General features: G+C 42.6%; 1 protein-coding gene across 2 annotated transcripts in view; it reads left to right on the plus strand.

The window, feature by feature from the left end:
• The window catches only part of LOC135234603 (copine-9), a 112,402-nt gene that overhangs the window by 42,227 nt on the left and 51,929 nt on the right, over positions 1–18,246 (plus strand). The window contains exons 5-7 of one of the 2 annotated variants that reach the window (XM_064299381.1): positions 2,883–2,922; positions 3,281–3,283; positions 4,226–4,302. In XM_064299381.1, coding sequence (XP_064155451.1) covers positions 2,883–2,922; positions 3,281–3,283; positions 4,226–4,302 — 120 coding nt within the window. Of the gene's footprint in view, positions 1–2,882; positions 2,923–3,223; positions 3,284–4,225; positions 4,303–18,246 lie in introns of both variants that reach the window. The other variant, XM_064299380.1, reaches the window with a different exon arrangement.

Raw genomic sequence — 18,246 nt, forward strand, 5'->3', positions numbered from 1 at the left:
GACACAATCTCCAGAAGCATGATTATATTTTTAATTCATCTGTTCTATATACAGTGAGCTTCATTACGTTTGGAACAAAGACATATTTTTTCCTGATTTGGCTCAATTTGGCTACTGGACAATATTAGATTTGTAATCAAACAACTCACATGCGGTTAAAATGCACACTCTCAGCTTGTATTTAAGGGTATTTTATACATTTGAGTTTTTTAAAGTAATTTTATTACATTTTATACTGTGAGATCACATGTATGAAACCATTACCATAGGGGCGACGTGGCACAGGAAGTAAGAGCGCTTGTCTGGCAGTCGGAGGGTTGCCGGTTCGATCCCCCGCCCTGGGCATGTTGAAGTGTCCCTGAGCAAGACACCTAACCCCTAATTGCTCTGGTGAATGCAAGGCATCAATTGTAAAGCGCTTTGGATAAAAGCACTATATAAATGCAGCCCATTTACCATTAAAACTACATGGATTAAAACTAAAATGTCCTGGATTATAGTAAGCAGTGTATCCTGGTGTTCCTTAGATTTAGATTTATTGATATAACAGTACATTCCGGAACCTATGTGAGAAGTTATGTGATTTTGTTGTGCATGTTTTTTGTTATATCTTTGAATTACGTACCAGATGTTAGCTATCGCGATTGTACAGCAAGCCATGTGTGATGCATGCCTTATCATTCTACCCTGTGTGCTAGCTCAACAAGTACATGACAATATCTGCTGGCTGTTCATGGCTAAATGCCATCACTTCAATCAGGAAAACACAACGCAGCAATAAAGGACAGTTGCATTTGCTGTAATGTCCACTTTTGTTTGTCCACTATATTTGCTATAATGTGCACTGTTGCACTGATCCCCTATATTTGCATTTTATGTGCATTATTGCTGGGATTTTTCTTTTGTGCGATGCATGCTGGAACTTTCCTTTCTTCAGAGCATAATGTGAAGTAAAATTAGATTTGAATTACTGTTTCATTCAACATTACCCTTTAAAAAAAATTGCCCTCACACTGCGAAACAAAGCCGTCATGCCTGGACAAGGAAAGCTTTCCTAATTAATTCTCGAAAGCAAGCATTGCTGGGTTTAATTGTTCTCGCTCAGTGACTTCGCAAAGTCTAAGAAAAGTTTACTGGAAACAGGTGTTGGCAAGGTCAACGCTCCCCTTTAAAGCAAGGCAAAAAAAAGAACCTGTGCTTGCGTACTTTCCCTTGTTCAGAAATCCATGACGAATGTGCGTGGGAGAGTGAAATCCCTTCTGACAAAGTAGAATAACTAGCTGATCTGAATAGAGTGGGACACTGCTTTGTCGAACAGGAAAAAAAGCATTTCTACTGAGAAACGACTTAGAGGGGTCTTATGACCAAACCAAGGAAGTTTTATTAGCGAGAAAAGAGAACAGGGAGAGAAACGTTCAGGAACAGCAAGATAGTATTGCTGTTCATGAAATATTTTTTATTTTTTAGAAAAACCTCTTTCTCTTTCCATTTTTGCCCTGATAAAAAGAAAACGTAAGCTGCTAAGAACAAAACAAGTCAATAAATATTGTGCTTTATTGCACTGACAGGATTTGAAAACCACAACAGGTCCCAGTCCTATGGCAGCTTAAGTGTATCAATGAAACTCCTCATCTATTGAGGAGATTGAGGAGTGCTGTTACTGTAGAGTAGGTTAGCCAACATTCCTGTGTGCAGTGTAAGTCAGATATCTGCGTAGAGGAGATGTACTGTACTGTAGAGCAGGTTAGGCAGTATCCCTGTGTACAGCATACGGACTGACACATGGCTTGAGGAGGTCTACTGTACTGTAGTGCAGGCTAGCTAATAATAACACTAATATATTGCTTTTTTCATATCATGATCTCAATGTGCTTCACAGTTCTGGTGGAAACTCAGCCGCCACCAATGCGCAGCCCCCTGGGTGATGCACAGTGGGCTTATTGCACCAGAACGCACAGCACACATTGCTTGATGTGAGAGGGAGCGAGAGATTGAGCCAGTTAAGCTGGAGGATGGTTAGGTAGGAGGTAGAGGGAACTTCCTGTTGAACAGATGGAATGCTCAGAACATAATAGAACACTCTGCCTGCTGACCCAGCCTTAGGTACAAAGGGAGATACGGGTGTTTCAGGGGAGGGGAGGAAGGGTGTGGCGCCAACCTGTTGCTAAGGCTGTAGTTCCCTATCACCTCAAGTGCTTTTGGTCTGTCTGTCCAAATGAATAGGACGGCTGTGTAAAATGGTACTTATTTGAACTATTATTCCCACTGTTAATTGTGTATTAATCTTTGTTCGCTTTGGCAATACCAAGTGCTTGTCATGCCATTAAAGCTGATGTGAATTTGTACTCAAATTTGAAAGCTTGACAGGAGTCCACCAGAGAGACAAAAAGAAAATCGATGTTTCTCTCTCTCTTCATTTCTTCCTGCATCAATATGGTATCAATTTTATGAAAAGGATAAAAGGAAACCTTGTTTGGCTCTCAAATACAAAATGAATGAACACTGAAATCCACAAAATATGTCAATCATGTGTGAAGAGGTTTGTTTTGCTTTACATGACTATTTCACTGGAGCTTCTAGTTTATCTTCAGTTTACTAGTACCCCTTGACAACAAGAATGGGAAAATGTGAAAACGAATGTGTAGGATAAGTGTATTACTGGATCTATTGAATATGAATCCAGTAATGACCTTCATTTACAAATACTGTGTATGTCCAACCAAAAATTTTCAATTGGTTTCATTTTCCATTTGATCCACTCAAAGCTGCCTTTTAAGCTAACAGAAAATACATTTAGGGATGCACAGGCTTTGGTGTGTGTGTTAGCTCGCCTTGGTACACATTTTAAGCTAACTTCTGTTTGTGTATCTGCTTTCCTGTAGGTACAACGTAGACTCCAGAAGCTCGAACATTTCAAAACACGTAAGTACATTTTCACAGTCACGTTTTCAACTGTATGCAATTTATGTTTTCATCAACATGAAAAGGGCTGAGCATTTACATTATTTTTCAGCTTAATACAGCATTAATCATTGTATTTTACCACCTTTAACTATAAACTACATAGTTGATTTTGAATATAACATAATTAGTAGATATGATGAAATTTGATTAAAAAGAGACCATGTGATACATGATTTGAAAGAGACCAGGGTTTCTGCACTTCAGCTTCCACCCGTGGTTTCTGTTTTTTTCACTGCTTCACCTATCACTCTCTCTTCAGGAATCTGACTAACGGAACTGTTTTTATTTCCTTTCCCGCTAATCGCACGATGAGCAGAAGGTCAGTATTTCAACCTGTTGTGGTTCTTTTTTTTTTTTTTTTTTGGTATTTATCTTATATTTCTGTGAGCCGCGACCCCTTTCTGTCTGAGGGTGCCATTTAGTCCTCCGGGTTCACATTCCCACAAACCTCTTTTATCAGGGGGCACAGGTAAAAAAAAAAAAAAAAGAAAGCCACGTTCGCCAGCCAACTTCAAAGTGAACTGCGCTTTGACACTCTGGCACCCGAATCTGTCAGAGTTCCCACAAGCAGCCTTTGTTCTCCACCCCTCCACCGCGACAGACATCTGCGGTTTTTCAGATTTCGTGGCGTTTATTTATTTATCGCGTCATGCCGATCCTTTTCAGAGGGCCCATCTGTTGCCTTGCAAGCAGAGAGCAGTCAGTCAGGACCAGAAGCATGTCAAGGCCCCTCAAAACAAACTGTCACAGAGTATCACGGCATTGCCAGGCCTTCAGAATGCTGCCAGCATTCATTATATTACCTGGAGGATTAATGTAATGCTGTTTTAACATTCGGCCTTGTTTATTCTGACTACTTCGACTTTGGGTTCTTACATATGCGGAGCAGCTGAGTCCTGGAGCTCATCATGGAGTTTGAGCCCTGTGTCAATCAACATGTGTCAAATCACCATACGTCAATCAACAATTTTGACTTAGGTTTTCTTTGGTGTTTGCGTAACATGCTAAACTGTATTGGGAAGGGTAAAAATGAGCGCAATGCATGTGTCATGTGTCAAACCCAAGATAAGTCTTGCTCCTCAAAGGGAAATGTTCAGGTACAGCATTGTCATTTCTAAAGTGTCAGCTGCCAAAATAAAATATTGATTGTTGTAACAGGGACGCAGGCAGCTGCCGTTAGGGTAGCCTCTGTTAGATTATTCCAGGGTGTAAATGGCAGCACCCACATGACGCTGATGTCCATCTGTCTCCCTGTCCCCAGGACTTCCTGGGACAGACGTTCTGCACCCTGGGGGAGATCATCGGGTCCACAGGCAGCAGGCTGGAGAAAACCCTCTCGTAAGTCCCGCCCCTGTCTCTCTGGTATTGGTATCCCAATCGGGGTAACTATCAGCCAGGGCTACAGGGATGACTGGTCACCTACGTGGCTGCTAGGGGGATTAGCTATTTAGTTTCTCTGAACATATTTGGAGCATAAGGATGAAAAACTCCCCTGAGCAAATGGACCTTCCCTGTCCTCTTCCCCCCGGGTCATGAGTGCAAATCTCAACCCCCCCCCCCCCATTCCGCAATTGCTATTTCTAAATTTCTCATTTTCGGTTACTGCAGTTATGGGCCCTAAATTGCTTGCAACTAGAAGTCACAGCGGGGGTTCATGTTTGGGCATAGTGTAAACCCATGGAAGAGTATGTTAGTCAGGGTTCCCTTTACAGAATAGAAGTATATTTGAAATATATTAATACTATTGCCTATTAAATACTATTGCCTCTTGTGCAATATATTATTCTTGAAAATATATTGCTGTGAAATATATTTATCATTTTACTTTCATGAAAGGCCACATATGTTAAATATATATCAGGGTATTATGAAACGGACCCCCCCTCCCCCCTCCAGTCATTGTCACACAAAGTCACCACCTAAGCCTTATTTTGAGCAGGAAAAAACCCTGAGTTTACAACCATGGTGTTTGGCTTTTGACATGATTTTAATGCAAAAGGTGGTCAAATGTGAAAAAAATTAAGATGCAGTGCCTTGTTTTTTATTGGATACTGGGTGGCCTTGCTTTGGCAGGTCTTTTCCCCACAAGTAATGAAAGCCTTACCCAGGTCATGGTGACTTTGATGCTGGTCAGTTGCTCATTAGTATTCGTCCTGCGCTTGGTAACCATGAACTCGTAAACTACGAAGGCAGCTTGTATCTAGTGGATGAGGATACAAGAAATTTTGATGATTCCAGAAAAAATGTAGAGTTTGCTGATTGTGTTGATGACACTGTGAAGGGTGGTTTAGATGTAGGCGGTTTCAAATTTGCATCTAGGGGCGTCAAACTCAGAAGGCAGTGGGCTCCTGGATTGTGAGGAAGAGGGAGCGGGCTGGTATAGCGAGCTTGGAGGGAGAGTCAAAGTGCCCAGCAGTTGAGGGACACGGCCTTGTGTTCCCAGGGTGTGAGGAAGACAATAATGAGCTCACGAAGCGTTTGAACGAGGAGCCGACCTGGTATGGCAATGTTGCACCTGCTAGAGCTAGGGTTGCAGAATCTTAATAAGTTGTGCCTGAGGAAGGTGGCTGTGAATTCCCTGAACGGATGAATGAGGGGCAGGAGTGGCATGGCAATATCATTGCTGTAAAAACTGGAATTGCAGAAGCTGAATGTGAGTGCTGATTCATCTGGGATACTTGGCAAAGCCACTACACACCGGATCCTGCCAAATACATCATGACTGTACAAATAATGGTTCAATGGTTGAAAAAAACTAAAAAACATGGCATTCTGGGTAAGAGCCTAGGCAGCAACAGTCACGGTATTTTGGGGAACAGTCTGGGTAGTCAGGGTAAGAGGCAGGGTATTCTGGGTAAGAGGCATGATATTCCGGATAAGAGGCAGGATATTCTGCGTAAGAGGCAGGGTATTCTGGGTAAGAAGCAGGGTATTCTGGGCAAGAGGCAGGGTATTCTGGGCAGTAGGAGGGGTATTCTGGGTAAGAGACAAAGTGTTCCGGCTAAGTGATACAGTGGTAACAGGCAGAGTATTCGGTGTAACAAACAGGATTTTCTGTGAGAGGTATTGTCTGTGTTAGTAGCACAGTGAATAGATAATACCCATGTCACCTGCACGGTTCCCTCCCTACTGCCGGTCGACTGGTTTTGGCAGAGCAAAGAGAAGAGATAGCAGGCTGGGAGAGCAGACTGCCTACTGACAGACGGGGTGACCGCAGTGGTCAAGTAGCTCAAACCAGGGGAGAGAAATACCACAGAGGTCAAAAATAAGGGAGGGAAGGAGATGCTTCCTATAAGGGAAAGAAAACTGAGCAGTCGTCCCTTGTTGTCCCTTCATCTCGGTCTGCTGGCTTCACTTCCTTCCTGATGGCTTGTGGAGGGAATGTACCGGACCTTATCATTACCACACAGCTGGAACTGTCCAGGTGCGGGTTCCATGGCACGGCCCTGTCAGAGCGTAGCGCAAGCATCTTCTTGCATCGCTGCATCTCACCCCCGGGGGTCTTTTTTATGACATGAGCCCCCAACCATCCTACACCCCCTCCGCATATCCCCCCCGCCCCACCGCACCCACTGGACATGCTCGCGGTAACCCCAGCTGTGACATGGCACAACCTCTGATAAAATGCCCCCACCCACATGTGTTTGATTTTCTGTATTCTTATTGAATGTAAGTGTGCCCGAGACAGCTACCAAGCTCATTTTCACCAATATTCCCTAGGCAGGGTAAAACAGATGTTACATTCTCATTGAAATACACCAGAAAAAAAAACAGCATATGTTAAATTTCATATTTTTTAAGGGTTTTTTTAAATTCCAAAAATAGGGGAAAGGGGGAGAATACGTCAAAACACTGCCATCCGTTAGTGGCACTAAGGATCGCACCCTTTTAGCCGCATCCTGAGTTTATGTTTAAAAGTGGGATGACTAGTGCAGTTCATTTCAGTTTGCGGAGGGCTCCAGCAGCGAGCTGCTCTCCCCCTCTCTTTGTGCGTGTGCCGTCATCATCGCGCCACCTTCACCGCGGCACGCCAGGCTCGGGTGCCAGCTCGCCCGCTTGGCCTGTTTCCCGTTGCCGCTGGCTCCTGAGGCCGCGACGCTGAGCGGGTCGCCGTTCCCCGAGGGAAAGCACCGCGGCGCTCCGCTCCGCTCCGAACGGCGCCTCACCTGAGATGGCAGCCCCTCAGCGCCTGTGATTGGCTGCTGTCTGGGGGGGTGGCTGGCAGGTGCCTCTGACAAAAAGCCGTTAGCGCCAGTCAAGGAAGGTCTCTCCGTCTGTTTTATTAACCTCCACCTTAGGGGGAGAAATAAGAGCGGTTATTAAAATAGATTTTTTTTGTCACTGCCGTTGTAACAATATTAACGTCCATCGTTTATGCAGAAAGGATAGCTTGTTTAACAAGAGGAAACCTGTCATCGTTTTCCGTGATAGAATGGACTGTAAGAGGAAGTGTCTCCATGGAATAGGTGTACTTTCTGGACCAGCAGACGTTGAACACGTGTTTGCAGGACAGGCCCTGGCGGGGTCGTATCGCGGCGCGGGCCGTCAACGGCTTCCTTGAACTCAGAGATACGGCCCGTCCCCAGGCACATGGGGCGCTGGGCCAGAACAGAACCTGCAATTCTCCGATTCTCTCGGCTTTTATAAACAGACCGAACACCTGAAGCCCTTCCCTGAAGGCTTCTGTCATTAAACTTCTGTCAGATCCCTGAGAGAGTTTTAAATTACTGGGATTCATCTGTGGAGAGGATGTTTTCAGTAGAGTTGAGAACTTTCCGTTCCCATGTCACAGCATGGTCTATATTTATGTTTTTTTTTAACATTCATTGTGTGAAAAAAAAACATAATACAAAGTGTCCGGAGGCAATGAGCCTTCTCTTAAAGTGCATAGCAAAAAGACAAAAACTAAGGCACTCTTCCATTCTACAAAAAATAATTAAATTGCTGTTACATAGCCAGTTGTAATTAAAGGTTAAATATCTTGACATGTTTTGGTAAGACCTTTATCTGGGTTTGAAAAGGCCTGCCAAATGCTTTTGTCTGCTTTTTAACTGTTCGTTACAAACCTGCTACTTACCAATGACATTTTATGATTTTTTTTCCACCATAAAAAGAGTGCCTAGGCTTCTTATTAGCACATTTACTGAGACCCTTTAGTGTTCTTCCGGTACTTCTGCGTAGGGGGATGGTGATATTGTATAGCATGACCTCTGGGGGTCAATCCAGTAAATCAGGATATTTCAAAATCTCTGTTTTATACTAATTCACTTGTGTTCTGATAAAAAATAAATTTTTTCCATGACTTGCCAACTCACAATAACATAATAAATGTCATTCATAATTTCATTATGTTACTTGTAACAGAAGTGGGTTGAAATAGCGGGATTAGTGTGATGAAATAAGATACAAACAATGTCTTGGCCTTTTGATTGAAATGAATTTTTTGCCACAGAGGCCAATAATTTTTACAAAACAATGTTTTTGATTTACTCATGTTGAGTAAGCCAGCTAGAGCGTGACATCTCATTTTTGACTTTTCATTCAGATTAAGCACTTTCCCCTTCAATCTTGCAGTGCTGCCAATGGCTGTGTAAATATTATGATCAAAAAACAGCATAAAGGTCATGACTAAGAGACAGTTGGCTCCATGAAACAGGTGTAATTATTTTGTTGTGGTTCAAGTCTGGGTCAGCGCCTGTTGTATTCTTAAAAAAAGGATCCCGGACTATCTGCATTTATAGAATGCAGTGTATTTTGTTCTTACGTTTTAACTCTTGAATGAAAAACTGCATTAATGCCACCACTGAAAACACATTTTTGACTGGGATATTTAAGAAATTCATTATCTAATGAAGACAAGGATTGCTAACTTTATTTATGAATTAGCTACTTATTCTCCTAGGCTTGTTTCATAAGGCCATGTTTTGTGGCAACGGCCCTCAAGCCAAGCCAGGCCAGGCTGTACACAGACTCCTGGTGTTTTGACTGCACCTGTATGATTCGCGTTGGCTTCTGTAGCCTCTTATCAGTGGTTTTGCTGACAACAAAATGGCTCCCGCTGTCACCGCTCTCCCTGATCTCATTTACATTTACATAGAAGAAAGACGAGATCTTTACCTGAGCCTTTTTTGATGGGAAGCTCCTCGTATTAGCTGAAAATGACGTTATCATTTAGCTAGGCTTTCCTTAGCTAAATTTTGACTACGTAAACAAATACACATCTGCTTTAACTGCCAACCAGAACACTTGCAATTTCATACTAGGAGTTGGTTACTAACCGAGGGGAGTCTGCACACCCCACAAATTAAAATATTGATCATTTCCGAAGACAAATCACAAAATTGAGCACTTACTCACTGTGGCATTCGGTCTGCCGGAGAGGTGGATTGGTCTCGGCTGCTCCAGCTGGTGGAGAGAGCACATGCATCTGGGCTGTGTTAGCTAATCAGCCCAGGTGATTAAGTGTGCTGCTCTCCACAGTTCGGGAGACCGGGAGCTCACACCGAGAGCACGTTTATGATTTTAGTTTTGTTTTATTTGTGGAATTTTGTTCAAAGAAGATAACGAAAAAGGAAGTAATCCTCAGCTGGGATGGTGGAGGAGCTGGACCTGGACGGGAAGGCAGGCCAGCTACGGGCGGTGCACGGGAGAGTGGTCGTGCCATTTTACTTTCTTTTGTCTTTGTTGTTTGAACTTGTTGTTTTAGTTTATTGTTTTTGCCCGGAATCTGTGAGGTGAACGGGAGAAGGTCTCTGTTTATTTTATTTTGTGTTTGTGTGGGTGCGCTCTCTCTCTCTCTCTGCATGCGGCAACCAATAGTGTTCCCCGGCACTGCCTCCCAGGGGTGTCATGCTGGTGTGTGACAGTTATATATCCAATGTTAATAACTCACTTTCCTGCGTTAATAACTCAGAAATCCAGTGTTAATGACAGTGTCACTTTTACAATATAAGAACTCACATTTCCAATGTTAGCTCACAAATCTAATGTTTATAACCCATATTTCCATTGTAATAACTAACTTTTTCAATGTTAATAATTAACAAATCCAATATTAATAGCTCACTTTTCCAATGCTAATGCCATACTTTTACAGTGTTAATACAATTTCATACTTTTCTAATGTTAATAACAAAAACGTCAGATAGGGTGCTGCTGTGTGGCTCATCCTGTTAAGGCATGGTTGTAGTACATAGATGGGCCCCTTGTCTGGTTTCTGTTAAGGCTCTGCTCCAGTGTGTGATTGGGCCTCATAGTCTGGCATCAATTCTGGACCTTGCCAGTGCTAATTGTGGCTGGCAGTCCGCCAAGGCAATGCATAAGTGGTTCTAGCAATGCCCAGGAATGGGAGGGTCTCAGACAGCTGTGAAGAGAAGGGCTCATTGATTGGATCCTCACTGGTTCAGCCTGTCGAGCTGCACATGAAGTGTCTTTCTTCGACTCATGTCTGCGTGAGCCTAGTGTATCCACCACCACTTTGAACCCTCCCTGACCCCTTGCTTGCCCCCCCCCCGTCCCTGCGCTCTTCACCCCCTCCCTGCACAGCCCCGAATCGCAGAAGGACAGCGATTTCTGCCACGCGGCAGTCGGCATTCGGGTCGGCCCGACGCTTCCCCGCTGGCGGCGGGGGAGGTCAGGCGCCGCGGGGAAGACGGGTCATCTCGCTTCGCTGTCATGTTTCCATGGCAACCGAGAAGAGGTGTTAGCGTGCGCTGTTGCCGCAGTAACGACCATCGGGGCAAACGTGCTTTTCTTTTTTTTCTCCCCCTCTACCAAAGATGTCTCCAGTTTTTTTTTTCCCGCCTTTCATGCGCGTGGATTCGGACCCCCGTGTGATCCGTGAGTGAGGAGGCGTCCCTCCTAAATTGCTGGAACAGTTCATTGCCATGATTCACGTCTCTGAAGTGACTGTTTCACGGTGCTCGACAGGGGGGCTTTCCTTTCCAGAAGACCCCCTCCCCGGCTCTCAATTTCCCCCACAGCTTCTGATGGCTGGCCCGCTCTCTTCCTCTCTTCGTCTTAATCCCAGCTGCCTCGGTATCCGGGTCAACGGCTCCGCCACTAACCTGCGTTAGCCGAGCCGACCTCGACATGTTTACACACGCCCATCCACTTCATTCTGCTGCTGCCTGTCCCATAATTCCACACTCCACTCAGATAAATCGGATTGTTCCGGAGTGGCAGTTAATACAATGCGGGCATGAGCTCCCAACACTGAGAGGCCTCAGTCAAAAAGAACGTTCGGCAGGAAACTGCATGAGATTGGGAGGCCTGTCTGGTGAGAGCCCCCATCCCAGCTGAACTGGCACAGCCATTTCACCTAACACAGCCAAGGGGTTCCCCAACATAATGGGAACACATGTGCACACACACACACATACACGCATACATGCATGCAAACACCTGCGCATGCACACACATACATACAGACACGTACATACACACACATGCATACACGCAAACACACACGAATACACATGAATACACATACACACATGCATGCACACTCGCAAGGACACACATACATGCATACACACATCGAAACACTCACGCACGCATGCACATACACATACACACAGACGTGCACACTCTGGAAAATGAAGTTTTCATTATTTAAATAGGAACCGCTTCTTTTTTCCTCCTTTTTCAGGGGGATTGATGATGTAGTTGATAATGGCGACACGATTTCCCTCCGTAATATGCAAGGCCACAAATTCCATAGGCCTTGCGTATAATACCACACGTCCTTCACGTCAAACCCCGCTGTCTACCGAACCCAATTAGGTCTACGCAAGCGAGGGGGGAGCCCCCAGTCGGGAGCCTTTTTCACCGCCATCACCATATAGCGAGATTTCAATGAGCTTTTTATTACCTCAGCTCGTGTGGCAGTCGCATGCAGAGCAGTCATATTAATCCTGTGTGCAATCAGAAGGCCTTAGCCTGGGCCAGCGGTCCTGCTGCAAAATAATAAGTCACGATTGACTTTCAGGTGAGTCACATCCGACAGTGACTCGTGATTAAATTTTCATGCCCCTGATAGGTAATTCACTGAACAGCGTGGGCCTGTCACCTCCCTCTGACTGATGGTGGGAACAGGTGCTGAATACGAACGGGTACGGAATCGGGGCGTGGCGTCGGGGAGGGGGGGAGGGAGGGAGGGAGGGAGGGAGAGAATCCATGTAATGGTCTTGTGTTCGCTGCAACTCTCTTGTCAGAGTTAAATTTTCGCTTCTCCAAAGTGTTTGCCGTGTTTGAGGCACCGAGATTGTCAGTCGTGAACCCTGAGTGGATCTGCTGGTGGATCAAGTAGGCTCCTGTTACCATGGGGAGGAGCATGCAGGTTTCTTGAGGCTCATTGGTGGGTAATATGGTGCACTATAGGAGCTTAATTTGCCCGTGACTAGTTACTAGAAATATGTACAAATAGTTTTGTTATTTTTCCAACTTAGAAATAGATTCATTTCAATTTAATTTTATTTGTATAGTGCTTTTTACGGAGAACTGTCGCAAATATACTTTACAGTGTAGCAAGGCAAGAAACAGAGCGAAAAAGAGCAAATAGAGCGAACACCAGGTCTGAACCCCCAAATAGCAGGTCCAAAAGGTAAAATCTCCCATTGGATCGGATTTATGTCGCCCTTGTGCCAAAACGTTTTGTTAAAAAAAAAATAAGAAGGGGTAGAAGAAGGGGACTGTGAGTTAAATGTAAATACTGTATTGATGTCAGAAATATTATTTTCAAAGAGTTGTCAATGTGTGGGACAGCTTGCCAGGTACTGCAGAACAGGCAGAAACCCTCAGGGTGTTCCCGTCTATTCCTGATGAAGTGCGGGATATTCCCTAGTTTGTAGGTAAGTGAGGAGCCCAGAGGGGCAGAATGGCTTGTTCTTCAGTTCAGTTCAGTAGATTATTAATGTCTCCATAGGGAAATTTATGTGCAGTATTAGAAATCCACATTCAGAGCATAGTAACTAGGCAATGTTAGAAACCGAAGCTGGCTGACTGCCAAGAATACAAAATTACAATATTTCACAGCTGAAATTTAAGGTTACAATCTCGAAGATTTACGTTTCTTTCTCTTTGGCGGTACCAATGGCGAGAAGCGGTAATTGCAGGTGTGTTTTTGGACCTCACTTCCCGTAGATCCAACCGGATCCAACCAGTGTCGCCTGTGTGACGTCAGTCAGTTGGCACCTGGGCCACGCCAACTATAACACTGAATGAAAAATGGTTGTTATAAAAGTAACGTTATGTATATACTCATTAGTTGTCTAACATTAGGCTAACTTAAGCTTTCTTTACACTGCCGAGCCGGGTTAAAATGCTGTAGCAAGCCTGGGGTAGATTAGTGATGATCAATTTCCACAAACGTTCTTTATCCACCTTTTGCCCGGTATGAACATCTTTACACTGCAGAGAAGAATTTGCCGGATTCGTCTTTTTCGTGAATGATTGTTGTGTGATATTTTTGAAACAATTGCCTTGCAAAATGTTACCCCTGGTGTTTCTGGTTTTGCTAGCTAAACTGTTTGAGAATAAAGCTGAGCTGGGTGTTAAATTAGCAATCAGAACAAGAAGAATAAAACAAAAGCAAAGGAGATTTCATAAAAAAAGGGCATCAAGGCTGAAGGAACATATGAGGAAACGTAATAAAATAATAACAACGCTAATCCATACTGCCATATTCTTTTATTTAGTTTTCTTCGACTTGACATCTTTCCACAGAAATCAGACTCGGCTCTGCTCCACCTATACCCCGGTTTTATTCCGATCATTATAATATATTGATGAACTTGATGGCAATGTAAATAACGGTAACGTTAAGGCCAGTTCAGATCAATGATTCACAACGACACAAAACGGTTTTAGAATGTTGCAGAGAAAATTGCAGCGGTGTGAACTGGTTTGTAGCAGAGCCGTTGCCTGCCCTGGGAAATCAAAAGACCCACCTTGTCAAAATTCAAGTGCAGTTTTAGTTTTAGTTTCAACGTTCACAATCAGACATTTAGCAAGTTGCATCCAGTCTCGTTACGAATCATTGATCTGAACTGGCTTTTAGTCAGCTAAATTGCAACATTGCAACAAGGTAGCATTGCATTCGAGGGACGGCTTGCGAGGTCGGTACCGGTCGGTAGCGTTAACTATCATTTTTTCTAATTGTTAGCTGACATTAGATTGTGTTAATTACATTAGCTAACATAGCTAACGCAATGTTACCTGATATGAGAGATGGATACTGTGCGCAACGTTGTCTAAACTAATGTCTTTCTTGACATGGTCCGGTAGCTAGCGTTAGCTGTGCAAATGTAATTTAGTAACGTTACATTGTCATCAAATGTAATACAAAATCTACATTAACAAACAATATGACCTCTCGTTACACAAAAACTTTTTAGGGTTCCGTAACCACCCTTCCCTGTTATTGTAACACTAGCAGACACCGGAAAAAAACAGTACGCCGCTCACACACGAGTGAGTTGAAGAGCGAGCTTGTTGCGTTAGCTCCGCCTACCCTCTCTCGCGGACCAACCACAGATGGGTGATGGAAAACGCGTCACTAACTATGCGCCGCTTGTGATTTTTTTCCCGGGAATGTCGCCACAGACACCCAGTTCTTTAATCATAAATTATAATAATAATAATATCAATTTATATAATAATAGCCTCAATCACCATTGTGTTACCTAATTCGGTGATAGATAGTGACTTAACAGACATTTATTTTAATGAAAATCTTTGAGATTATTACTTTATGTTAAAATGAAAAAAACAAAATGGCGTCACAACAGAAGCACTAACATGACTTTCTTCTCAGGGGTGTCAAACAATTGCAAAGTGAAATCACAAGTTTCTTCCAAATTTAATGAACAAACCCTGGTTGACACAAGACTAATGTTTAGCCCCAATGCTAATTTCCAATGACAGTTTTCATTAATATCCATCTTTAAAACAAAGGTCATTTGTCCCAATTGATTAAGCTCAAATGTATTTTTTAAAAATTAGTTGTTCCAGGCCCCAAGAATGAACTGAGCTGCTAATTTATCTTTATTCGATAACTTTAATCTAATTTCCTTGATTAATGTGCTTAAGGGTCACAAGTCAGGCAAAAATTAAAGTAAGGCAAAATTAATCCGTTCAGGCAATGCTTCTTCACACACTGGCTGGCGGTATTTGTGCCTGGAAGTTTATATCAAGAAGTGCTTGTGGAAGAGCCCGTGACGTACAGGTAAAATCAAAATTTCTATCTGTCTACTCAAATCAGTCGAGCCTCGTTGCAACTGGCTGCAGCTGAACTTGCAGCACTTGGGAGGGGGAACATGCTATAATAGATAGGTACTATACTCTAATACTTCATAATATGTTAGAGGTGTGGATTTTTCCATATAATATACAATAAACAAAAGATACTTGTAAAAATAAATAAACAATAAATAGATACATACATTAAAAAAAAAAAAAAACTAAATAAAAAAGAGTGAAAAATATAATAATACTACTACTAATAATGATTTGTTTTCTAGAACTGATCAGATTAGGACTATGTTGCATTGTTCATTTCTTTCTTTTTTCTCTTAGTTCATGTCAGGCTGTCATGTATTGAGCAGATGACTCTATGAGTTCTGGCACCTCTCCCAAACATATGCATAATCTTTCATAATATGTTTTGCTGCCATATCATGCAACGCTGGTTTTGACTTTACATGAGAAAGCTTGTCCTTAATTAACATATATAGCACAGGAGAGAAAAAAGTGGAGAGGCTTCCACTCTTTTTTATGGTGTTTTTTTTTTCCATTTCCAGATTATGATCACAGAGCGTGTACGTTGTTTAGGTTTGTCTCTGTTCAGGGTTTTTTATATTTACAATGTACTGTGATAAAGTAATTTTTCTGTTCAATGACCAATAACATTCTAATGCGGTTTATTTAGCTAAAACCACCTCAATGCGTATTTTCAATTCAACTGGACTTTTAATTCAATGTAGAAAGATATATTATGAGTATTGAAATCAGTATTGTCTCTCAATCGTGCTGTATAGTGGACGTGCTGCTTCCATTTGTGATCTATGACCATGGTGTGAAAGCACAAATAATTAAAAGTGCTATGGAGTGCCAGAGTTTCTAAAACCCGTAAGTGGGTTAGCATTTTGAGCGATGGGGTACCCTCAGGTTTTCCCCAGTGGGATTTTGACTTCTGCAGAAAATAAGCTTTGTGGTTAACATAAGCTTAAGAGAGTTTTGTAAAACGACAAAAATTAACCCATTATTATCTTAACTACGAATTTTGAAGCTGTTAGGTGCTCTAAAAAAGTATGTTGCTAATAAGTTGCGAGGTTAGGTATATGCCTGCCATTGCCCTTGACCAATGCGCTGACCTTGGTCCCCCAGGGTGCTGAACTGTGGCTGCCCACTGCTCCTAGGATGGGTTAGATGCAGAGGGCAGATTACCCCAAGGGATGCAATAACGTCTTATCTTATCATCTGTTTAAATAGCAAATTTGATTTATTTTCCTTGTAAATCTAGTCCAGGACCTGGAAATTGTTCAAGTGTAGTGGCTGTTGGCCTTGCAATTTTCAAGGGCTTTGGGTTATTCTTTTAGTTCTTGGATGTAAATTGGACAGTTAAGAGCACATTTATTGTCTTTTATTGTAGTTTCCAATGCTTTGAGTTTTTTCAATAATGAATGTCTGATTGAAAGTGAAACCTTGGCATTCTGGAATCTTATAAAGATCTCTTTCTGTTTGGGGATTTGAATTATTATTTTTTCATAATTGGCAGGTGTTTTCTTTGACATTCTTTTCAATTTTGGTTAGTGCCGTTTTTGTGATGTTTTTCACATTGAGTTCTTTTTTGATGAAGCACATCCCCTTTTTTTTCTTTGTGCTTGGTTTTCTTTTCATTTTAGATTTCTTTGCCAGTTGTATAAATATGTTACTCAAATCACGTGTGGCCAAATTTATGCTTTTTCTGTTAAGTTCGTATTGTGTGCTTAAACATGTATCTATCATGTATTGAATTTATTCAGTGCATACAGTAATGCTTCATTATAATCATTAATGCTCTGTTCTGTCCATTTGTATGCCTTTGGATGAGTGAAAAGGTTGGGTTGTACATTTCGTTTCACAGTTTCCGTCACTGACTTTTTTAAATACAAGATTGATTGGATGTGGTCTGATATGGGGAGTTGTGGTTAGACTACAAATGCATCAATATACCCTGGTTCAGTATCAGTGATGGAATAGTCCACCATGATACTATCTAACATGGAGCAGTTAGTGAATCTACCTAGTGAGTCCCCCCCTGATATCTCTCTCTCTCTCTCTCCCCCTCTCTTGATTCCCTTCAGTGCCAGTGAGCAGAATAATGATAGCTGATTGAAAGAGATGCACTTCTGCGGTTGCTGTTGCCTTTGGAAGTTATATATGCAAATGCGGGGCATCAAGGTTAGCCGCTGCAAAGCAATAACACTCTTTTTTAGCCTCTCAGAGAGGGGGCGGGGGGATGGGGGTGGGGGGGTGGTGTTGCAGACATGCCCAGAAGTCATTTCTCCTGATAGTGATGGTATAACAATGCGTTATGCTGTGAAGCAGACAAGGTGATTAAACCTATATCTTGACTAGAAGAGTGCACTCAGTAGAGTTCAGATCTCCGCCAGGCGTGTTAGCTTTGCTGATGCAACAATAAAGGCTACACATTCAATGCAACCAGACAAATACAATATTACAAGTTTTTACCATGTGCCACTGAAAATCCCAAAAACGCAGATTCAGTGAAGTAACGCTAAAGGTGGTGACCTGTTAGCTAATGTCATTCATATCAGCCACGGTGTTGGAACGTTGACGTTATAGACTGGCACTTTCGTTTCAAATCTGGACAGGAACAATCTGGACGGGAACAATTCCAAAAGACCAGCGATGTAAAATATCTATTTCAACGTTAAAATGCCAACAAAATAATTGCCGCAGATTTGAACATTAACGTACCCCGTTAGTTGGGAGATTATTTTGTTGCCATTTTAACGTTGAAATTGACATTTTACATTGCTGGTCTTTCATTCCAAACGGAAGCAGTTGTTGATCACTTGCGGCCCCTACCGGCCGGTTAGGAGGAGTGAGGAGTTAGCACTCAATGTTTTTCAATGGACAATGATGAAAATTAATTCAAATAAAATACTTGTCGTTGACCGATTTGCAAAATATCGAGAATTCAGGTCCTTGGCCTGCTGTCAGCATGCACAACAGGTGTTAGGCTGACCGGCCCAGTAGTATGCGAGATTAGCTGCG

This window comes from Anguilla rostrata, chromosome 11 (assembly GCF_018555375.3).
Source record: "Anguilla rostrata isolate EN2019 chromosome 11, ASM1855537v3, whole genome shotgun sequence".
NCBI lineage: Eukaryota > Metazoa > Chordata > Actinopteri > Anguilliformes > Anguillidae > Anguilla > Anguilla rostrata.